Source organism: Dama dama, chromosome 17, assembly GCF_033118175.1.
Source record: "Dama dama isolate Ldn47 chromosome 17, ASM3311817v1, whole genome shotgun sequence".
Taxonomy (NCBI): domain Eukaryota; kingdom Metazoa; phylum Chordata; class Mammalia; order Artiodactyla; family Cervidae; genus Dama; species Dama dama.
Window position 1 is genome coordinate 30,156,570 of NC_083697.1, and position 25,400 is coordinate 30,181,969.

Genomic DNA, 25,400 nt, shown 5'->3' on the forward strand with positions numbered 1-25,400 from the left:
TTTTAGAGGAACTAAAAGATCTTTATAGAAAAACAATGAATCAAGAATTAAAAACACTTGACTTCTAAACCATAATATTGATGCCATTTTGAAATGCCAGTCCATGAAAAATCTGTTTTCACCTGCACTGTATTGTTTGACTATTTTTGTTGTTTGTTTTTAAAAACTCCTCTGTCTCTAGACATCCTAATTTCTATAGGCATTCTTTAACATAGAATTCTGTGACATTATAAAATTTTTGCTTAATGTCAGTAATGATGTTCCTTGAAGGATTTCCTTGGATATAGGCAAGTAAACAGGGCCAAATGTGTGGATCAGAGCATGAAGTCAAAGCTTTTCAAAGTAGTTTTATGAGAAAGTATGTATTTTATTTTATCTTACATTTGTCAGTGTGTCTCCCACCCAGGATGGAATCTGTAGCAGAGTTCTTTACAAATTCTCAATTGTGTAGCAAGTATACTGGGACTTCATCCTCATATGTTCGGTATGGTCTACATTTTACATTTTTCCAAGATAGCAATTTAGTTGCCAATGTGAATTTAGGAACAATAGAATTCTTTGAAAAATAGTTAAATTACAATATGGGTATACTTTCTTGCAGAATCATTAATTTAGGCATACATTTTTCATTACATATATCATATATGCGTAGTTGTTTTGAGCAGCTATCCCTTTTCGACAGAAAGCGGCATTTCTCTTAGTCAGGAGATGCAAAGCATAGGCTTGGTCTTCATTTTAGTTATCTTTCCAGCTTGTCCTCCATACTCTGAGCTTATTTTGTCAAGAGGCCATTTGTCCTCAATATGCTGGCCATTATCTTCTCTCCTTAGCAGTGTGCCAGTTCTAGGGACTCCTAGACTTGCCCTGTGACTGATTCATTGTCCAGTTTGTAGATCCCAAGAGCTTTCTCAGCTAACTACAAAGAGCCTCTTGTTCCTGCCCCAGCTGTTTATTGCTGTTTCTCTTTAGCACTACTTTGCTGTAATCTACAGTGAGAAATGTCTTGAACTTGTTTAATGACTTCCTAACTGGTGCACTGACCACTAATCTCCAAATAATTCCTCCTTTATGGTGGCTTTACACACACACACACACACACACACATTTATATTTATGTTTACATGTCCATTAACCTCCCAAGTTTGTGATTTCAAAGTTTAATAACTAGCTCTCTAGCAATGATATGAGAAATAAAAGCTATTTCCTTTCCCAAGAAACAAAGACAGATCTTTTCTGTATGTTATTTTGTTTCCCCCTTCAAAATTCGGTGCTTTTCTTCAGAAGACTTAGGTCAAAAATTGTTGAGACCACTCATGCGAGGATCATTTTCAATAAACTTTGATTTACTGTGGGCTAAGAGCCACTGGGGGATGGAAATAGTAGTAAAAGGTAATTATTTAAAAGTGATTGTTTGCTTTGGTATTACTTGTTAGTTGGTTATTTAGGCATAATTTATGTATTTTCTGATAGTAGATGAGAGAAAAGTAAAAAAAAAAAAAAAACACATGTAAGCATCACAGGATGTTAGTGCCTCTTCTTTGGTTGTACTGAGGATGTTAGAACAGCCACATTCAAAACCACTTCATCACCGGACTTAGAAGAAGAACCAAGAAGAAGGTAACGACAACCTTCTCAATAACTCAATTCTACTGCTCAGTGTTCCTGGTAGTTCTTACTTGTTCAGTATAAAAACAGGTGGAGGACTTACTGCATCTCACAGGAAAAATAACCATCATGATGTAGCACATCGGGAATGGATTAGGGTACTAGTGGTCCAGAAAAAACTCGTATGTTTCTTTTCATTGATGTGTTAATTTCATTAACTACCATAACTATACATTTCTTATGGAAATATGTACAAGTCTGGTCATAATCTATTGAAGTGATAATATGTATTTTTGAACGTTCATTCAGATGGATGGATGATTTCATAGAGATTAGGAGTGCTTTCATTACATGTCCTGTGTTCCTATATTTTTGCTGCTTTTTCAATATAGTAGGGCTTTCAAAGCTGGCCCCTAGTCAAGTTCCTGCCTGCCAGCAGTGTTCCATTGGAAATGAGAAGGAAATAATGGGAAGCTGGGGGAATATGGGAAGCAGGAATATCTGGTGAAGAATGAGCTTGCCTTGAAGATATAATAGAACTTGTCAAAGCCTGTTTGTTCTAGAAGTGCTATTAAAACCAATGACGTTGAAGATGAAAGGACCTGGCCTCAATAGGGAGTTAGAGGCTGTGAGCAACCAAGCAGATAGTTTGCCTCATTAGCTAAAATTTGTTGGACTTTATTTCTCTTAATGCTTTAGATACCCACAAGAGGATGGAAGGTGGGGTCTATGGCATTGCATAGATTGAAAGTTACTGGACTGTACTTTTCACTTAACGTGACATGGTACCCTTCCCTCTGTGTGATGTCCTGACCCCGCCCTCCATCGTTTTGGGTACTGAAGCATGGATACTTCAGTGTGGTGGTAACTGTCTTCTTGATTTTTGAAATCAAAATAGTGAATGTTCCCAAATATTAGGACTTTGGGATACATTCTTTATCTGAAAGCTGAAATGCACAAGGCCTGAGCAACAGCCACATTCAAATGCATGAATAAGTGTGCTCTTTGTTATCATTTGTCTTAGCTTGGTCCCTCTGTCTTAGCCTCCATCAAACAATCACTTCAGTATCATCCTTTCGGGTAATAAGAATTTCCGATCTCACACCAACCTGGGATTAGCATTGAACAAAATTGCCTTTCCAGTGTGTGTCTCTCCCACCTCTGCGTACTGTGAGGGAAACCACACAAGCATGCAGAATGAAGGCTCAGTCTGCTGAGACAGAGGGTGGAAAGCATTGGTCTTTCATCTTACTGGCTAGATAAGAACCACTGGAGAGCTTGTTATCAGTCTGCATCTCTTGAAGTTCTGATTCAGGACCCAGGAATCTGTAGTTTCAAAAGCTCGCCAAGTGTTTCTGGTGCAGAACCAGGTAAAGAAACCACTGTAACCTGCATGGAGGTCCCTCATTCTCCCCCAGTCTTTGCCACACACTGTTTTGAAAGCTGTGACTTAAAAGGTTTCAAACAAGTACCATCTCAGACAAGTTAAGGACCTTCAGCTTCCGCCAGAGCAAACTCCCACTGTTGTCCATCTCTGTCAGTCTGAGGGGCCCCTCAGAAGCTTGACTTCTGTAATGAATGGGTTTCCAAATTCAGCACAGCACAGGCTCAGTGAAGAATTCTAGGGTAGCACATTTCTCGTGTGCCCACTGGATGGTGGGCACTGTTCTCCGTGTCCGGGTTACAGTGAACAAGAGCTGACGGCTTCTCACAGGTTATTGTTCTTATACAGCTTGTAGTCCAGTGGGAAGAACCAGGGAAGAAACAGACATGCAAATTAATCAGCTAGATTATTCCTGAGAGTAATAAGTACTATGAAGAAAGTAAAACAAGTTAATGGACAGAAGAATGCTTTTGGAAAGAAGTATACTGACAAATAGCTGAGACTTACTGGATGGAAAAGGGTCAGCCTGTGGGTGTACAAGAAACAAACGTGGCCTATTTGAGACAGAGAAGACTGGCATCTACTGAATAAGAAAAGCAATAGGATGGAGACCAAATAGATATAAAAATGATTTTGGAAAAAAAAAAAAGATACATAGTTTTCACTTAAACTGATCTGGGAGATCCTTAAACCTTAGTCAAAATCTCAATTATTTGGGTATATTTTATTTGAGCTACTGTTTTCTTTCATTGGACTTTGCATATTTTTTATGATTGTATATGCAAGTTGCTTTTCTTTGCTGAAGATTATCATAAGTGGCCCTTACTGTAAAAGCATGGTTTGAATTGCGTGGCTGGTGTAAGGTAAAGTCAGTGATAATGTGGCCGTCCTACTAGTAACTGAATTTCAGGCTATCTTGTTTCCCATGCCAACTTTACAGCAGTTGCTCCCTGCTGTTTTATATCATCAAGCCAAGATCCAGTAATTGTGCTGATCTTGTATTGATAAATCATTGAGATTCTCTTATCACAAAGTTATTGTAAGCTAAAAAGAAGAGCTTACTTTCTAGTTTTTATAAAATTGTATTCACAATGATGTAATTCTGTACTCCAATGAAAGAAAAGTTGTCCTTAATGTCTACATCATCTAGAACCCATGTATTTATAAAATTGTGTGATTCTGGTTGCCAGATTATGCTGCAATTGTATGTCAGTAATTCAAAGCTCATGGTCCACAACCTGAATTAGTGTCTTGGTATTTGTCATTGACAGGACGATATAAAAAATAATGATCCATGAATTTCCAGCCATGGCCAGGAATTGAAATGGAGGAATGGAAAGGGAAAGAGAGGATAGGAGGGGAGGGAAAAGTGAAGAAGATGCTCCAGAATGCTTTTCATTCTTCCTTCCTCCTTTACCCCAAGCACCAGAATCCCATTCTTTCTCGTACCTTGGTATTTTTGATACAACTATTTTGAAATGCCACTTTGATCTCACAGTTTTCAAGTTCATATCAGGAGCTCTTCTAATTCCATTACATTATTGATGCCTTTAATTCTCACAATAGCCAAGTAAGTTAAAGTACCAATATCATCCCACTTTTATACATGAATACATTGAGGCTCAGAAAAGTTGAGCAACTTACCCAGAATCTCTCAGAATTGAAGGCTGAGGGTCTTTTACATAGCAAAAATGGGAATTTATATGACATTTTCATTCATCCATTGTTTTACAGTATTTTTTTAAATCAATGAATTCCTTTGATTCATTCTTCCTTCTGTCAACTTTCATCAGATAAAGGGATAAAGTTTAAGACATTTCAGCTTGTTTTCGACTGCAGCATAGAATGTGTTAAAGATAGCAAGCATCCTTTGACCTCTTGATTTCCTATTCACCGATACATTCATCCTGTGAACCTCTTAGCATGAAAGAAATAGCCAAATCATGTTCATCATTCAAGCATAAAATTGTCTTAAAATATTAAATATATACACATATGTAAACCCTATAAAATGTCAAAGATATTGTAACATGATGGTTGACAGCAAAAACTTTGAATTAGACAAATCTGAATTGAAACTCTGTATCATTCATTTTTAACAGTGATCTTGCCTAGCCATATAACCATAATGGAGATAATATTTTTCAGAGATTTGAAAGTAACAGATGAAATAGCAAGTACTGAATAAGTGGTTTTTAAAATGAGAGGCTACGTAGCTTTTAAGAGTTTTTGTTTGAAAGAGAAGGTGAGAAAGTTAAGAAATTGCAATTCCCAGCAATTTTTTTATACTGTTTTACAGGATTCCATTTCAAAATTTAAAAAAAGTTTGACATCTGATACTATGGTTCATCTTATAAAAATGCTCATTTATGATATCAATTTAAATTTAATTGTTTTTTTTTTCTCAGTGGTACCTAAAATAATGATGTGTTTTATAATTGAGGACATTTTAGAGTCAATTAAATACAATTTTTATAATGCATATCAACATTTCCCTTTCTTCAGGGGGCAATAACATGTAATAGATACATATTTAGGTATCAGTATATAGGTTATGCCAAATTGTTTGACTCTCTTTGACTCATCTGCAAAAGGAAAACCTATTCCGTGACACTGTTAGTATTAAATTACAAAATGTGTGTAAAACTCTCAGCATTGTGTCTGGTGCAGAATTGTTAAACACACAACAATAATAGCTATTATTATTATTATTGTTATTTTTCTATTTAATCTGTGAAGTGGTAGAGACCTGGACGCAAAAGCGAGGTTTGCCACAGATTAACTTTGGAAATTCTGTCTTACTTTCCTGTTTTGCAAAAGAATGTTGTGGCTAAGATGACCTCTGAATTCCTTCTGGCTCTAAAATTTTGTAATTTTATTATCTAATTCAGAATTGGAACATAATATAACCATAAAATGAAATTTCTTTGTTTCTTTCAGTTTGTGGGGACATCCATGGACAATTCTTTGACTTGATGAAACTCTTTGAAGTGGGGGGATCTCCTGCCAACACTCGCTACCTCTTCTTAGGGGACTATGTTGACAGAGGGTACTTCAGTATCGAAGTAAGTCTGCATGATTCCTTTTAGCTGCTCAGTAATGAATTAACACTAGTTTAGCAAAATAAAAGTGGTGAATATTATTGTGTTAAATAAATCCCTAGTATTTAACAATAAATTTTAATACATATACTTTGGGAGATGTTATATATTCCTATTTTTCATTGATTCCCATATGCTTTTTATTGCATAGAAATGTCAAGGAATTGACTAATAGGAAGATTTTGCCTTTTGTACTTTTGACAGATTTGCAACTTTGCAAAAATTGCATCGTATTTTATATTAGATAATTCTGTCTCCTGTTGAGAGAAACAATCAAAGTCGATTAAATAAACAGATTTGTGTGGTTATATCTTGTGAGGCGCTAAGTTATTTTTGTAAATTGATAGTCGAGTGTCTGTCTGTCTGCATTTGTGTGTGAGTATGTGTGAGTACACTTACAGATGCTGTGTTCTGTCTTGTATGGAACCTGTCATCTAACTAGGGTTATTTGTCAAAATCATTCATTAAAACAAAACAGATAATCTTTGAGTAGAGGTTCTTCCTCAGCCTCCCAACTGCTTCTGTTTCAGGTAAGTAGAAGTTACATTCAAAATAAAGGCAAGGGTCTTGTTTTATTCACACCTTTGTTCTTCTTTCTGGTGCTTAATGTGGTGTCTCATACATAGAAATGGCTTATAAATACTTATTAAAAGAAATAATTATAAATAAGAATAAGTTTTAAAGAGCTCATGCTATAGCAGATGACATTCTATGTACTCTTGGAAATAATACTTTAAAAAGGAAAACAATTACTCTTAAGTAAAGAGAGAAATCAAATTTACTGAAGACCCACACCAATGTAATACATTCATAGTAATCATTTATAAAAGAAATTCTAGGTTTTTAAATTTTCATCATAATATTTTATTATAGGAATATTTAATGTTTAGAAACATCACTCTTAGACAGCTTTTACTTTTAAACTGTTACACTAACTTTTGAAGGGGGTGGTATTCCAATTCAGTTCACCTCCAGTCATTGACCATATGTATGTGTGTCTGTAGTATGTATATGTATAAAATATAATATATATATATATACACACATATAGCCATCAGTATATTAATCACATTTAAAGATCACATGTTTCTTGATTATTCATGCTGGTAAGGGAGGGAGGGTTGTATAAGTTCAGAAAAATGGAAATGCATTTAGGTATTTCTACCATTTAGTAAGCAAGTTTTATCAAGAACATAAAATATATATGCACGGTAATTAGGAGAATTTAAAGAAATATACATCCTTGCTCTCTAAAAGGCTAAATCAATACAGGAAAATATAACTATAAAAAGCTCTATAGAATCAGAAGTCTAAAACAGATAGTCATCCAGGATTCAATTGTTATTTGAACTGGTTATTAAAATCTTGGGATAAAAGGGGTACAGAAAATAATTACCACTGGAATATGGAAATTTGGGAGAGTTTTGAGAGCATGTATGGCTGGGGTAAGAAACAAAGAACAAATAAGATTTAGCTCAGAGGAAAACTGAAGTGAGAAAAGCACAGAAGAAGAAATTTAAAAACCTTGTGAAACCTCATTCATCGGCTAACTTCACCAGCATAGCAGAGAAGTGTGATGGAGTACAGATTTTGTAAGACCTTTGTATCACTTTAGGGCCAGTATCTGCCAAGAGTAAAGAAAAAAATAATGGCGATTTTGAACAGAAATTTATTTCTCTCTCAAGTAAAAACCCATAGATGGGTGGACCATGGCTGGTGTGACTCAGCCTGGCCCCAGGGCCCAGACTCTCTGCCTTACTGATCTGATGAGTGTGACCTCCTTCCAAAGTCAACCTCATGACCCAAGAGGTTGGGTCACACCAGGTTTGGCCCTCATGTTCTCACATTACATGCAACTCAAAGGAAAAGAAGAAAGAAAGAGTATGCCCTCTCATTTGAGGACATTTTCCAGAAGGGGCATGGTTATTTCCTGTGGGCCAGAGTTTGTTGACATGGCTAAATGTGATTTCCATGTGTAGACAGATTTGAGAAAGACTGCAGTAGACAGAAAACAGCAATGGGAGGTAAAGAGCTTCTGTTACTTCCCTTAAATTAAGGTTATGTGGAATCTAAGTAAATATTTTTAAAAATTATTTTAGTAACTCAAGTTGACATTATTCATTTGACATTTATATGTTCCTATGAAAGGTTCTGAGAATAAACACAATCGGTATACTTTATATTTTCTTTGAATCTCATCTTCTAAGCAAAGAATGGCGAAGACTCTTCTGTAGGGACTGATTATTTTTATCAATCAAATGATAGAGTGTTGTGTTAGAATTTTTTCTCTTAACCTTACCAGTCTACTTACCTCTTGAAACTTCATAAACTCTCTCTAATTAGAGCTTTTTTAGAACTGTTTCTTTAAAGTGAAGAAGTTGAGAAGCAGTAATCACTAACTGGTTCCTCAGTAGATTTTAATTTTAGTCTACAATTAATCTAGATACTTGAACCATGATAGTTTATATAATATGCATTAGTATCTTCTGTAATTTAAGCAAAGAATAAAAATCTGAAAGCAAATGTTGGGGAAATACCAAATGTGAGTATCAGAGGACATTTAAAAGTTCTGAGATGCATGTACCATAGTTCCCATCTTTAAAAACAGCTCTTTAATTAAACTTTAGAAGTCTGAGAGGACAGCCCCAGGGACTTGCCACATGCACACAAAATCACAGAAATTGATGGCCTCATAAGTAAAAATGATCCATTTTGATTAGACTATGATCTTTGAGGGGTTTGAGATGGCTCAGTGATATCATCCTATTTAAAACAGAACAGTCATTTATATAAAATGTACTTACTGAAGATACTGTGAGGTTTTTTATTGTGGATTAAGGAACCTGACCTTGTTTGCAAGTTAGAAATGGTATTGTTTGCCTAGTATAAATGATCTCATTTATTCTTCATAGCTCTGCAAGGAGCTTGTGAATGTCTTCCTTTCCAGCCTGCAGAAACCAAGGCTCAGAGAGGCTCCCACACAGTAAATGGCAGTGCCAAGATGGAAAGTCTGTGCTCTTTCCAATATCCCATGCCTTGGCCATATATCCACAAAACGAGCCACTGACGTACACATAGGTGATGCGGACACTTTTACATACTGTTTTATTAATTTACAGGTGTGCAAACATGCACGCATAGTCCACTCCCTCACCAGTATAATCTAAAGGGCAATCCTGTTGGTTTAAGACAAACTCTAAAATGAGAGCTCAGTTTTCCAGAGTGTAGTATCTCCTCACAGACGTCCTGATTCATCTTAATAATTCAGAGTTCCACTGCAAGTCTTCTCCTTCGGCTATTCTCTGAACAAAGAAGAGCACTTAAGTTTAATTTTTACCAAATTAGCTTTGAAGAGTAGGTTCAGATTTCATATAGTCTCAGCTGGGCAGTATTTACAGGCACTGGGTAATGTGTTCTGGGCAGTACATGAAGCTCATTTTATGAACTCCCTCCTCGCTCTCTCCTCCACTCTTCTTCTGCCAAAATTAGAAATTGTTCCCCACAAAGTGAGCCCAAATAAAACAAGCAAGCTTTTGAGTAATGATAAGAGAGGTGATTTTGCCTGGGAGTCATAATTTGTCTCACATAGAATACCATCCTCTTTCTGATGATGGCACTATGCTGTCTAATCTCTGTGTCTATGTGTGTGTGTGTGTATACACACATATAAGCTTAGATATGTCGGTTCATGGCTGAGTGTGTTTCTCTGAGAATGCAGGGAAAACTCAGAATTGGAAGAAGAGGCGCACACAGCTGTTTCCTTCTATTCACTTCATCGGGTTCCCTTTCTAGCCATTCTGCACTGCAAGGCATTGCCTTGAGCTCCTCCCATGGTACTAATGACTAGATCTCAGCCCAGGCCTCAAACTCCTTGAAGTAGGAAGAATTGTCTTTACTAGCTGTGAACCCATAGACTAGAATGGACCATGGCACGTCAGGCGATGTTCCGTGCTTCTGCCTGGGAATAACAAGCAAACAGTACAGCAGGTGATGTGAGGTGACAGAGTGAGGCCGCAGACATGAGGAGGAAGCTGCTGGGCTGTCTCCTTGAATCCGATGGCCTTTATGGTACATCGCTGGTCCCAGCGCTGCTTCTCTATGTGCTTGTCAGGCCAGGCAAATGATGGCTGAGAGGAGCAGCACGTGACATTTCAGAAATCTGGGTCTTTTCCCAGCCAATACACATCCCTCACTTGATCGTCCTGTGCCTGAGAGACCGCATTTTTGATTGGAATGTTTCATAGCATGTATAGTTATTTTAGGAAGCTGCTTGGTACATTCTGAAGCATATATATACACACATATATGTTTACTTTCTTGCTTCTTCCTTTACATCCTTCTTGACTCCCCTATACAAGTTTTTAAGAATAAATCACAAAGTAAATCATTGCACTGCTGTAATCGAGCCAATTAAACTAATGAAGAAAATTATATCCTTCGTGCTGCTTCACTGACGAAGATAGATACATAAGAAAAAGCTACGTCTGTGATAATAATTTATAAAAAGATTAGAGAATGCTCAATCTTTTGTATTGATAAAACCAAGCTCATTTTAAATTGTAAATTGAAAGTGAAGTCTCTCAGTCGTGTCTGACTCTTTGCAACCCCATGGACTACCAGGCTTCTGCGTCCTTGGGATTTTCCAGGCAAGAGTACTGGAGTGGGCTGCCATTTCCTTCTCCAGGGAATCTTCCCAGCCCAGGGATCAAACCCTGGTCTCCTGCATTATAGTCAGATGCTTTACCATCTCAGCCACCAGGGAAGTCCAAGTTAAATTGTAAATATCTGTTTAATTACTTAGATTGGAAAAAATAGTCAAAGTCTTGTTGAAAGTGATTAGTGCAACTGATTTACATATCACCATGCAAAAAAAAAAAAGCCAATTGAACTTGCCTCTGTTTCTACCTTACTCAGTAAATCCAATGAAAATTTTATTCAGACTAGCCATCTGATATCACATGGACCAAAAAAAACAGCTATTTAACTAATTTTTATTTCATTGTTTATTAATTATGATAATGTTTGACATGGGGTTTCTTTCTTTCTTTTTTTTGTTTTCTTTTAAAGAATATCAAGTTGCAATTTTAAGTTCTTTAGATCTCCAGAATGTTAGAACTTTAGATGACAAAATAGTTGCAAGCAAGACAGAGTTGTGCTTGGCAGCTCTCTCCCACCAGATGTTGCGGGCGAAGGCTGGCGGGCCTCCACTCTCCAATCCACCCTTGCCCTGTCATTTACCATGCCACTTATTCCATATTGGCTGCATTTGTGGTTTTGTTCAGTGTTTGGGAAGATATTTTATTCTTGCCACAGGGGAGTGGGAAATAAAATGTGAAAAGAGGACTCTTATTTTTAGGGTCCTCTGAGCCAAGAATTTGGAAATTGAGTTTTCTTTAGTGTTTTCTTTCCTCCTTCCCTCCTCCTCCCTCCCTTCCTCTCTCTCTCTGTCATCTCTTTTTTTTCTCCCCCATTCTCTCTCTGCTCCCTCTCCTTTCTGGCTGTCTTCCTTCTCACTTATAGGAAAGGAGTTACTGTTTCCTAAATTTCTACTACATGCAGGGAGCTTTACATCCATTACATAATAAGGGGTATGAAATGTGTATTGAATCGTTCAAAAGGTAGATAGATATGATAAGGAAACCATAGAACCTTTGAGGTTTCAGTTATGAAAGAGCTGCAGTAATTAAGACTAGAGGTGATAAAGCCATGAGCTGATGTCAAAACATGATCTTTAACAGATGGCAGAGAAAGAGTATGCTTGCTCTAGAATGTGATGCCTCTGGTAGTGTCTGAGTGGGGTTAAACTGCAGTTTAGATTTTTATTGGAGAGATTATAGGTTTGCTTTAAAATAAATTGTTATAGGCAAAACTAATCTAAAGAGTTCAGAACTGTGGTGATGTTTTCCGAAGGATACTAGAGGGGGCACAAGGGAGCCATCTGGACGCTGAAATGTGACTGAATCTGGGTGGTGGTTTCATGGGAATATGCATATGGGAAAATTCATTGACCAGTGCATTTAAGATATGTACATTTCACTGGATATAAACTATGCTTTAGTGAAAGCGAAAAGCAAAATCTTTTTAAAAAGTAACTACAGTATAGCCAAAGCACATAGTCTTTCTCACAGTATATGCCTTAAATACAATTTCAACAAGTGAATATGATTTTTTTTTCGGTTTGTTTTTATTAGTTGGAGGCTAATTACTTTACAATATTGTAGTGGTTTTTGCCATACATTGACATGAATCAGCCATGGATTTACATGTGTTCCCCGTCCCATCCCTCTGGGTCATCCCGTGCACCAGCCCCGAGCACTTGAATATGATTTTTAAAAGATTTCACATACCCGTTCCTATTCCAAATCAAGCATCCAATGTTAGCAATCTATTTGGAAAAAATATATACATATATAATTTATAATTTAGTTTATATTTTTAATTTATAATTTTAAATTACACTACTTATACATAATATAGAAACAAAATATACATAAGATACAATCATATAAATTTAAAATCAGAATGACTCTCACATTGACATTAATAACAGTGCATATCTTCTCTGAAATCTGAGACAAGCTTGATAATATACTTTCCTTTTGCTAGAACATTGTAAGTGCGCCCTCTAAACCTGATACATAAGAGAGACTCATTGAGCCACCTACCACCCACTGAGATAATAGGGGATTTTTATACTTATCAAAAGATTGTAATCCTTCCATTTGGCCAATTGGTCAACTTCTCAGAAATAGTAATATCATCTTTCACATGAACTTTAGGTAATAATTATAAGCACAAACTAGTCATTGTAAAATTATTTAATGTAATATATATATTTAAAATTTGATGTTATCTCATCATTTTGGTTTATTCAATTATAATTACATAGTTGGGGACAATATCTGGCTTGAACAACTCAATAAGGCTAGTTTCTTTAAAACTAGGGCTGTATATTCAAACATTTACTTCCATTGACTTAATAAATAATCATATGGGCTGACAGAAATGATGATTGTTCATAGGTAGCACCACAGATGAATTGCCAGTAGCTTGTCCCTCATTCCAACCATGTGTTAGAAAGCTCATTATTAAAGTGTAAATATTGCTTTATTTGGGGCTTTAGATTTTAGTAACTAGAATCAGACTTGTCTCAATATTCTTCTGGTTCTTTAGCTTCACTTTCAGAATAAAGTTCATGAGAATAAAAAAGCACACTTGTTCTCAGAGTGATTTTCTCTTCCCTGTGGATTTTTAATGAATGCTATTTGGGGATAATGAAATTGATGTTAATACTTGAGTATTCCAGTTATCTTAATTCACCCTTCTGGAAGACAGTGTCAGTGTAGGTTGATTCCAAGCCTCATTTTTATACAAACTGCAATATACAACTAATTATTTTGTGAGTTATAAGGTATCTGAAAAGTTTCTCCTAGCTGTCAACAGCATATGTAGTGAGATTCCTTGGCCTTCATTTTGATTACAATTATATATAAAACGAAAAGCTCAAGGCTTTAAATACCAAAGGCACTGAAATAAGAGACAAGATAATGGGAGAGAAGACTAGTGAAGGAGAGAAGAGCATAACAGAAAATAGAGACACAATCCAGGTTAGCCTGAGCTTGTCAGTGTTTGCTTCCAAATTTTGTCAGGCCTTTCCTTGCTGATTCTTCCATTTCTATTCAAAATAATTAGCTTTACAAAGAGAAGTGGCTTTATTTTATTTATTAACTGTTCATCCCATTTCTTCTCATACTTTTACACTAGGATATTTTCATTTTTAATATATTTTCATTTCGGTTTTATCCAATAGACTGCATGTAGTCCATTGTTTGTGTGTGTTGTCTAGATCCCCAATGCAGTGTTTATATTTTAGTATAGATGAACATTTGGAGAAGGAAATGGCAACCCACTGCAGTATTCTTGCCTGGAGCATCCCATGGACAGAGGAGCCTGGCAGGCTATAGTCCATGGGTTTGCAAAAGATTTGGATACAACTGAGCAACTGAGCACACATAAATGAATCTGGCTTGGTACCGAAGTAATGTTTTCTGTTTGATTTTCAGTATCTTCCTTTAAAAAGACATAGTCTTTTGGAGACTTTTGGCCATACTAGCACATTTTGTTCATGTCTTCCTGGTATGTGAGCCAAAGTATGTGTAACTATAATGGAAAATATTTATTTTTATATTATTCTTTTTTTTCTCAGTGTGTGCTGTATTTGTGGGCTTTGAAAATTCTTTACCCCAAAACACTGTTTTTACTTCGTGGAAATCATGAATGTAGACATCTAACAGAGTATTTCACATTTAAACAAGAATGTAAGTATACTTCTGGTTTTTTTTTTAACATCGTGTATGCTAAATAGTCATTTTAATCCATACAGAGTTTTACATTATGATCCACTGCTTAAAAGTAAAAAGCTCAAAAAATGAGACCGTATCATTTCATATTACTTTCTGAGCATGGCGAGTTAAGAGAATTAAGAATTTCTTTTAAAATTATAAGTTCTTTATAAGTGATATAAAATTTGAATTAATATTTGATGTGATTTAGCCTAAGGTTTATAAAAGGCACATGAACCAGAGATCAAATTGTCAGCATTTGTTGGATCATAGAAAAAGCAAGGGGTTTCCAGAAAATCATCTAAGCCAAAGCTTTTGGCTGTGTGGATCACAACAGACTGTGGAAAATTCTTAAACAGATGGGAATACCAGATCACCTTACCTGCTTCCTGAGAAATCTGTATGCAGGTCAGGAAGCAACAGTTAGAACTGGACATAGAACAACTGACTGGTTCCAAATTGGTAAAGGAGTATATCAAGACTGTATATTGTCACCCTGCTTATTTAACTTATATGCAGAGTATATCATGTGAAATGCTGGGCTGCATGAATCACAAGCTGGAATCAAGACTGCCAGGAGAAATATCAACAATCTCAGATATGCAGATGACACCACCCTTATGGCAGAAAGCGAAGAGGCACTAAAGAGCCTCTTGATGAGGGTGAAAGAGGAAAGTTAAAGAGCTGGCTTAAAACTCAGCATTCAAAAAATGAACATAATGGCATCTAGTCCCATCACTTGATGGCAAATGGAAGGGGGGAAAGTAGAAGCAGTGACAGATGTTATTTTCTTAGTCTCCAAAATCACTGCAGATGATGACTGCAGCTATGAAATTGAAAGATGCTTGCTGCTAGAAAGAAAAGTTGTGACAAACCTAGACAGCAGATTAAAAGATGCTTGTTCCTAGGCAGAAAAACTGTGAAAAACCTAGACTGCATATTGAAAAGCAGAGACATCACTTGGATGACAAAGGTCCATATGGTAAAAGCTATGTTTTTCTAGTAGTCATGTATGGATATGAGTTGGACCATAAAGAAAGCTGAGTGCTAAAGAATTGATGCTTTTGAACTGTGGTGTTGGAGAAGACCCTTGAGAGTCCCTTGGACTACAAGGAGATTGAACCAGTCAGTCCTAAAGGAAATCAATCCTGAATATTCATTGGAAGGACTGATGCTGAAGTTGAAACTCCAATACTTTGGCCACCTGATGCAAAGAGCCAACTCATTGGAAAAGACCCTGATGCTGGGAAAAATTGAAGGCAGGAGGAGAAGGGGGTGACAGAGATGAGATGGTTGGATGGCATCACTGACTCAATGGTCCTGAGTTTAAGCAAACTCCAGGACAGGGAAGCCTGGCATGCTGCAGTCCATGGGGTTGCAAAGAGTTGGACGTGACTTACCAACTTAACAACAACAACAAGCCTAAGCAACAAGCAAGTAAGTTATTTTTTGAAGTAGTCAGAATACTGCTGTTTAGGATAATCCTAATTTTCAATCTCAAATCACTCAATAAAATCAAATGGAGGACAGATTCAACCTTGTGCTTCTCTTTCTGGACACAAAGGATTTACCAGCCTCAAGTGGATTTTACAGAATTAAAGACAACTTCTTCTTATAGAGATAAACACTAGGGGTGAGGAGTACCTCATATAAATGTCATTTTCCTCTCTCTTAATTTTCCTCATTGTCTTTGGAAACTTAAATTTCTCTCTGTCATTCATTTAATCCTATTTCAATGGAACACAAAACTTCTCTAAAACATTAGCTATAAGTTAATAAAGGAAAAGCAATGTGCAGTGATTTAGAAGCAACATTAGAAACTTTCTTGCTGTCTGCTTTCTATAAGAAGGATCAGGAGAATCATCCAGTTTTGTATCTTCTTCCATTGGTCTCCTAGTTTTTGTGTTCTGTTTTGTTTTTAGTATACATTTGTAGGTAAATGGGACTTCCCTGGTGGTTCACATGGTAAGGAATCTGCCTGCAATGCAGGAGATCCGGGTTCAATTCCTGGGTCAGGAAGATCCCCTGGAGAAGGGGATGGCTACTCACTCCAGTATTCTTGCCTGGATAATTCCATGGACGGAGGAAACTGGCAGGCTACAGTCCATGGGGTCACATGGAGTGGACATGACTGAGCAACTAATACTGTAGATAAATAGCAGAAATGTATGTATGCAAAAGTTCTCTCCTCCATTATAGAAAAAATTAACTAAAAGTGGTCAAATATGGATGAACCACAAAAGTAAAGAACAGTAGACATAAACGTTAATAATATATCTTTAAAAAATCTTTAATCACATTTGAAACTTTGCATGTGTAGTTGTATGCTAATGTGAATCCAGCAAGAAAACAACAAAATTAATTTTTATGAACCAATTCTACTTCTGAAATCATAAGAGTAAGTAATTCATTTTTGATAATGTTTTAAAGGTAAAATAAAGTATTCAGAACGCGTATATGATGCCTGCATGGATGCCTTTGATTGCCTGCCCCTGGCTGCCCTGATGAACCAGCAGTTCCTGTGTGTACATGGCGGTTTGTCTCCAGAGATAAACACTTTAGATGATATCAGAAAAGTAAGTTCTGTTATTCTCCAGGTCTAGCCATTTTTTGTCCTTCAGTAATAAATGCATGACATTAATTTCCCTGCCTTTAACAATAACTTTATCCTTTCGAATTAAAATGATCTAAAGTAGTCATGAATGTCTTCTTTATATTCACTTTTTATCTAGAAAGAAGGATATATTTATACTTTAAAACCTCAAGGTTCATTTTGCCATGTGACATGACATTAGAAATGTAAAATATTTGATCACTAAAAAGATATACATATATGCCTTTTCATTTCCCTTTGATTTGTTTCGAACAACCCCCATTATATATTCATGATATATTACAGTTAAAAGACATTGTTTTTGTCTTGGGGAAATATCACAACAGGACTTTTAAAATGTGTCCATATTATTATTCTTTAAAAAAATCTACTTTTATAGCTTAAACTTTTAAAGTAACAATCTAACAAAGATGATGATGCTATTCTATTGATTTTATTGAGTGGCGAGGTGAAAAGCGGTTCATTTTTTACAAGAGATATTTTTCTACTTAATTTAACACTAGCTATTAGTGTTGTTTTAGCCAGCAAAAAAGATGAGTTAGGTTGAGTGTGGAAATACCTCTTTCATGAGAAAATGTAGCATAGGATATTTTTATTTAGTGGAAGAGACATCTTTTATTTCTTTGATTATGCTCAGTATCCTTTTAAAATGTCATTGCTTTTTAAAGGAAAGCGATATTTAGGTAAGTAAAACATTTGAATTCTACCTGAATACTCTATCATTAAAGTTCAGGTCTTCAAATGTAAAAAATAAGATTATATTTGCTTTCCTGTTAGAAAGGAAATGATGGGTTTTATTTTTAAAATTAAACAAAAGTACATTAAATAAGCCTTCCCTGTGTGCTTGTGTCGTTTTTTGTAAGATGCCATTGCACATCTGCTTCTGGTGTTCTGTAACACGCAAAGGATTGGTATTTGCTTTACATTTAAAGTTCTATGGAGACAGGACACAGACATGTAGTCATTGAGTTCAAGGACAGTGTGGTTCACTTTATGCATGAATGAAACCAATTTATCCTGCAATCTGATGGACTCCTGAAATCGCTAACTACACTTCTTATCACAAATTATGTAGATTTTTAAAATATCCTTTGCTAACCTTAGGACTTGTGTTTCTAGCATGTTTCAGATATTATGTTCAGTTCTCTTATTATCATTATGCTTTAGACTTTGCTGTAGAGTGATTTTTGCTTTGCATTTCCCATATGTCAGTTAGCATTTCTACCACACTTATTTTATTCAATTAATTTCATAGTTGTTTAACTGTAGATGATATTAATTTTAGAATGCATTTTATAACTTTTCCAGAGTAAATTTTGTACTCTGGTTGCTTTACCAAAGCTCTAGCTGGGAATCCACTTTTGTCAGAAAGTTTCTCCTCCTTTATGGCTCTAGCCCTAATAATAAATTCTTGTTTCTTAGAAAGAAATTCTGTATTTTTATGGACAAGCATTCTTTTTCTTGTATGAATTGTTCCAAAGCATAAATTATTTAAGTCTCTTAAACAAGTCTAAGTTTGCAGTGAATATTTTATGGATAGCAAAATGGTTGAAATATAGAGGGTATTGTCTTATTGAAGGTTTTCATTGGGTGTTGAAAATGTGAAATATTGCTTCGTACTTTTTGGATATTAGTAAAAGAAAAAAATGCTATGTAGCAAGATCACTATTTACATTACCTTGTGTGTCTCAGAAAAAGAATCTCATGGGCTGTCAGACTTATGGGTTTTTTTTTTTAATATTATAGTATCAAGTATGCAGAATTTTGGTTCTTAATGAGTTTTCATAGCTGAGTTATGCTTTTCTTTGAGAGACTCTGTAGTATCTGCTAACTTCACCCCAAATCCTTTCATTGCAGTTAAATCAGGATAAACTATGGGAAAGTGACAGTGTTGTAAAATTGTTGGTGAAATGTCATTTCCAGTTATTATAGTGCTCATAGCTTCTAAATGCACCATTTTAAATTGAAATATGGCTTTGCTAAACATGTATAGCTAGAAAACTGGGAAATTGATTTCACATGAGGACTTCAGGTAAAGCTAGGAAAATTAGGACTGTGGACTGAAAAACGACCTGCTAAATTGGGGCTTATTTTACTGCTTATTGTTAGGATTGGTATATAAGGTAACTCTAATCAGCTTGGTTTTAATTAGAAACTTAACCCCTAATGAGTGAATACCCAAAATGTCATACAGCGAGTACTTACCCTCAAAATGAAAGCTGTCTGTTCTCAAAATTATATTGTTAAATATAAACACCATAAGTTGTTCCCTATCCTGATTTCTAAATCACATTTCAATGAGAGGCAGTAACAAAAATTTCCCAAAAAATCCAATAAAAGCTTCTCAAGAAATGAAACACAGGTAGAACCTCAGTTGGTAATAACTAAAACACTTGGCTAGATTTTTTTAAAAAATAAGGAGAGAAAGACAAAGAGGAAATCAGGAGAAAGGAAAAACAGCATGGGAATTAAAGAAGCAAGAGGGAGGAATAAGGTGAAATGAAGGCAGGTAATAAATGAGCCTCAGAAAGAAGAAGGAAGGAAAATGGGAGAAAGAGGTGAGGAGTAGAAGAATGGGGAGGAAAGACCTCAGAACAGGAGAGAGGTTGGGGAGTTCACTCTGCACAGTGACTGGGAAGCAAAGACAGTTTCTTCTATTTTCTAAGTTCCAACTTTCCAAAGATTAGTATTTTGCTCTCTGTCTTCTATTTTTCTTAGTTAGACCGATTCAAAGAACCACCTGCTTATGGACCTATGTGTGATATCCTGTGGTCAGACCCGCTGGAGGATTTTGGAAACGAGAAGACTCAGGAACATTTCACTCACAACACAGTCAGGGGATGTTCATACTTCTACAGGTGAGGTCGGAGAGGTCCACCTCCTGGAGCATGTGGCGTTCCTAACTGCTGTCACTGATCAGTCCTTGTATTTGATTTCTTTGTTATGTGTGTAACTTTTCTAGGAAACAAATATAAATGAAGGTTCGCTTTGAAAGCCTGGTTCAACTAGATTCTTAGCCCTGAAAAATAAAAATATAAATAAATAAATTGATAGATAAATAAGTGGATGTATCGATACAGACATATAAGATACACTATCCGTGAAGAATAGAAAAGGCATAAAAGAGGCAAGTAGTTTCATGATGTCAAGGCAGCTGAAGAAGGTAGTAGGGTTTAGCAGAAAGTTGGTTCTGTTTCAAGAACCATAGGGAAAAAAATCCAGTGCAGCCTTGATTTTTTTTTTCATTCAATTATGTAATCACTTAAAAATGTTTTTTACCAGTTTTCATATCTTAAATCAGAAAAACAATTTTAAATTGGTTAACTAAATTATTTTCAAGTTATTCTTAAATTTTCTTAAGTTCATCAGACTTCCTGAATAATTATAATTAAAATTAGCAGCAACCCAGTATATAAGTACCACCGTAAATTTATTTTTAGCACTTGACAAGCCATATTGACAAAATTTTTATAGTAATGTTTCTGTTTGCAAATGCATGGAGATTTCCCCATACCCGTAACATTTCAGAAAGAAGTCCGCAACTCAGTTGGGATTCTTGCATGCCCTCATGATCATCCTGATATCTTATCTTACCTCAACTTTAGCCTACTGCATTTTATTACCTGCAGTTTCACTAGGTTCCCTTATCAGACATACAGTTTGATATGAAAGTGGCCAGAATGAAAATGCAAAAGAGGATTATGGAGTTGAGAATTTAAGTTCTAGAATACAGTGTGGTTTTTTGGTTTTGTTTTGTTTTTCTCTTAACTGAAAAATCATACCCAATAGTCACTGAAGTTTACACTCAATTCCTGCCCTGGCAGCTAAGCTAATGATCAGACTAGAAGAACTCTGAACTGCATCCAGCTGCATCTTTCATCTCTTGAGTAAGCAGATATCCTCCTGCATAATACTGATCAGTTTGTTCGGGAATATTTTGTTCCATACATTGTTTCCGTGATGGGGCAAAAAAGTTTCCTTTTGCTTATCTGTTGATGTGATTGAGAAATTGAAGTTTGTGAACAGAAAGTATCACTCAAAGAATAGTCTTTGTTTTAAATATCAAGAGGTTTATTTCAAGCCTGTTTACCAGAAAGTTTGCAGTTCATTTCTAAGTTTTGGAAACTTTGGCTAAAATAAAGGCATGGTATAGTATTTCTGAAAAGCCTGAAGATTTCTTTTCAGTAATTAGTTAATTGGGGAGTAATCTTTTATTAAAGACTTCTAACTTTTAGTGAAAAGTTGTTTTGTTGAAACACAACTGTATTTGCCAAGTGTTCAATTTTTCAGATCTAGTGTTAAATCATTAATTATACCAAGAGTGTTTAAATTACCTACTTGATACCACTGAGTTGCGCTTCAATAATACAATATCAAACAAAATATAAACCTCTTGATTTTGATATTAACACATATAGTATTAATCTTTCTTTAATTCATAGTGTAACCTTCTATTAGCTGAGTTAGCTGTTCAAATACGTCATCTTCTAAATAAAGTCCTGTACTGAACTTGTATAAAGTTATGATATTTTTGTTTTGTGACTGTAGACTTAGATGTGTTTACATCAGAGATAAAGTCCATCAACTAGATAATTAGAGGATTATGTCTGCTTTTACAACAATTGTTAAACTCATCTCATTAGAGGTTATTAAGAGATGGTGATCTTAAGGCAGCCATGACAAATGCTGCCTGTCAAAATCCACAGCCTGTGTCCTCTGACTAATGGTAAAGCAGTGTGGATTATGTCTTTTCTGAAGAAGAGGAAAATAGTTCACGCATTCCTCTAGAACTTTTGGATTCTTTTGTCTTTCATGCCATCTTGAAGGTGTCAAGGCGTCTTCTATGGCCATGGTTTATAAAGCTGGTCTAGAGCAGGTACAAAGGAACAAGAAAATTGGTAGAAGAACAATAAAAACAGGTAGAGTTATTGGCAGTTATTACCTGTTTGAGTTATTGGCAGTTACTTGCATCCACAGCTCCCAGTTTTATTTCACATGTATCTGTAGTTTGTGTATTTAATTTGCTCTGCCACTCTGTCCATGATCTAACGGATTATCTGGGCAATGGTTTAAATAAAATGAAGTTGCACGGACAAATACATCTAGAAGGATTTGCTGATGCTGCTCATGAGTTATAGAAGACAGTGCATGTGGCAGAGGAAGGGATCTCTTTTTGGTCCAGTGCTACTGTTACCTTTCAACCTTAGACCAAAGTTTGCACGTTAGATTGTAAAGATTCATGAAGATCATGACAAATCAGAGGTCAAAATTTCATCTTCATTAGAGCAAATGAAACTGTTGGCCAGACTTGGTGCTTTGGGCTGTTGGCCTTGGATGTGTCCTGTGAGCTTTGTGTTCTAGATTTAGCTTGCTCCAAGGAGTAAGTTTAACTGACCATTCTCACACTCCTGTAAGCACTGAGATTTGAAAAACATCTTGAGGGCCACATAAAATGTGTTTTTGAAGCTGCAAATGGCAGCTCACTCCAATCTCTGCTGGTTTCTTAATCACAGATCAGCAGCCTTTCTTCTGTTCCCAAGCTGCCCACTGCTGTTTTGCAATTGGCACTCTTGTCTGCCCTTTCCACCTTGAAAGCCTGTGGTTCCTCCTTTTTCACAGATCCTGATTGCCCTCCAACTTATCAGGCAGATCCCTGTCTCTTCCACTGCATCTTTCTTTGTCTTCCTCCTGTTCTTGACAGTTTTTTCTTCACACTTTACCCAAGAACCTCATCTGTGTCCTTAGCTTCACCGTAAACTATGAACTCTGGTTAGATTACCAGATCTGTGCCTGGTCCATTTATCTCTTTATCTTTCCTGAGCTTGAATTCTCTATTTCTAGTTTTCTGCTGGAATTTTTCATCTTAGATGTTCCTTTGTCACCTTCTCTTGAACTCACCTGAAGAGGTTTATTATTTACCTTTCCACTGGGGATTTCTCCTGGTTTTTCTATTAGCGGTTTATTTTCCCAGTTATACAGAGTAGCAAATATTTTTTCTTTTTCTTCTTGCATTGAAATCACCACTAACCAGTCATCATATCTTAGTGGCCCTCTCTTTAAAATATAACCAGCATCTAGATCATCCTGCCTTCCCTCCTTCCCACTCTGAGTTCAAGACCATTTTTAGTCTGTTGAAATCATACCTGCTTTCACAGCATCCTTCCCCTCCCTTCACCTCAATTCAGCTATTCCAGATTCACAGGTATCCTTTGGAGAATTCATTCACTCATTCAATTATTTAACAAATATTAGCTGAACACGTACTATATATGCCTTCTGTGAGGTTTTATAGATGCTCGAAGTCCCTGCCTTTGAGGGAATGACAGTCTACTGGCTGAGACCAAAAAAAAAAAAAGACAGATAAATTGCAAAGTGAGTAGTTCTGTGATAAATGTGGAAGTTATCTCTCTTTCACATACACACACACACAAACAAGGATGAATGGTGTTTAAGAGACTCCTCATGGTGGAAATATTGTTAGACCTGAGCTTTAAAGGATGAGTAGGCTATATCCAACCAGAATCAGTGGTGAACGCTCTTGCAGGCGGGGAAAGTGGTGAAAAATATGAGGAAAATAATGCTCTGGAAATTCTAGAAAGATGACTACCCAAATGGTCTCACTGGACCTCCAGTCCCAAATTATAAGTAGCTGCTTTGGTATACACTAAAGCTGGACCCTCATAACTAAGCTATTCTACTCCTGTTTTTATATCAACTAGAAACGCTTACACATGTGTGCCAGAAGACATATACAAGAGTGTTCATAGCAGCAGTATTCAATAGCCAAGAAATGGAAACAAATGTCTATTTAGTAGAATGAATAATAAATTGTAGAATATTTATACAGCTAAATTCAGCAAATGAGAATGAGTTAACCAAAACTGCACAGAACAACATGGATGAGTGTCACAAGTATAATGATGAGCTGAAGAAACCAGATACCAAAGGGGGTGTACTTGGTGATTTCATTGAAATAGGAGTTCAGCATTAGAGAAAGCAGATCTATAACATTAAAAACCAGGATGGTAGTTACCCTTAATGAGGAGGTAATGGTGTCTCAAAGAAGATGTGAAAAGTTGCTGGGGTTCAGGTAATGTTCTCTGTCTTGATATGAATGCTAGTTACAAGTTTGTCCAGTTGTAACTGTCTGATGTGTGCAGTTTGGTGTATCAATTTGTCATCTTCTCATTTGTGCAGTTTTCTGTTAAGATGTTGTACTTCAATAAAAAGTTTGCCTTAAAATTCACTCACTGCTCCTGAGGCACCTGGCAGCCAGGAGCAAGTAAGGGCTTAGGCTCTAGTGAAGTTCTGGCAGGAAGAGTTGGAACCCTACCAGACTTGATCCTTAGCAGGCAAAATAAAATTAGTTAGAACACCCTTGGGCAGAGAGAGGAGCACAGCACGTCCTAGGAAAAGATAGTTTTGACATCATCCAGGCAGCACCAGGACATCCCAGGGCTGATAATCCATTGGCAGGTCCCAAGGAGCAAAGAGGGAGCTGGGCAGGGGAGTGAGCCCTCCATCCTACGGGGCTGAGAGCAACTGAGGCACCAAGGAGGTGAGTGGAAGCTTTCTCTTGTCCACTGGCGAGGGATTGCAGGCTGACTGCCTCTGCTCTGCTGAGGCCAATGAGGGAGAGAAACCTTTTGCATCGCTCACTTATGTAACCGCCCATGTTGAGGCTACTACAACAATTGCATATGAACATCAGTAAGCTGACAAATTGCTGCTGAGCATTTAGGATATGAAGACAAATGAAAGTGTCTGTCTCTTAAGGTATTCATTCACTGTTACTGGAGAGCAGATGTAGAAACATAAATTACACTACAGCATGACAAGTGATATATTAGATTCATATGTTATGGGAACATGGTGGATGCAGCAATTTTGTACACCTCAGGGTGAGGTAGATTTGAAGAGAAGGTTTCCCAAGTGATAATTTAGCTCAGGCTTGGCAGAAAAGTGGTCCTTCATGGAGAAACAAACAAACAAGCACAGGGAAAGAAGATGCAAAGGCATAGAAGCATAAAATAGCCATTTTACTAATGCTTACTGGCATGGCTAAAGCATCTGAAATCTACAAGATTTATTTCAGGGTCTAAAATATGTTTTAACATAACAAGAAACAAAAATAAGAGCATCAGCAGAATGAGTCTAGTCTAGTAAGAGCTATTTGCTCTGATGCCAAAACAGTTTTTTCTCATTTCTCGTGATTTTGTCTTTTCTACTTCACCTTTGCTCATGGTCAGTCTCCTTCCTATTCCTTTCTTTTTTTTTTTTGGTGGAATTCTAGCACCTTATCTGTCTACTAATCCCCCTAAGTCATTGCCCCTGAGATCTAACGCAAGTCACAA

The 25,400-nt window shown here is 36.4% G+C and overlaps 1 protein-coding gene across 2 annotated transcripts in view; it reads left to right on the forward strand.

The window, feature by feature from the left end:
- Positions 1-25,400, forward strand: part of PPP3CA (protein phosphatase 3 catalytic subunit alpha) — a 311,810-nt gene that overhangs the window by 231,559 nt on the left and 54,851 nt on the right. For both annotated transcript variants that reach the window (XM_061164328.1, XM_061164330.1), the window contains 4 exons: positions 5,930-6,054; positions 14,297-14,408; positions 16,863-17,008; positions 19,765-19,904. In XM_061164328.1, the coding sequence (XP_061020311.1) occupies positions 5,930-6,054; positions 14,297-14,408; positions 16,863-17,008; positions 19,765-19,904 (523 nt within the window). The remainder of the gene's footprint in view (positions 1-5,929; positions 6,055-14,296; positions 14,409-16,862; positions 17,009-19,764; positions 19,905-25,400) is intronic.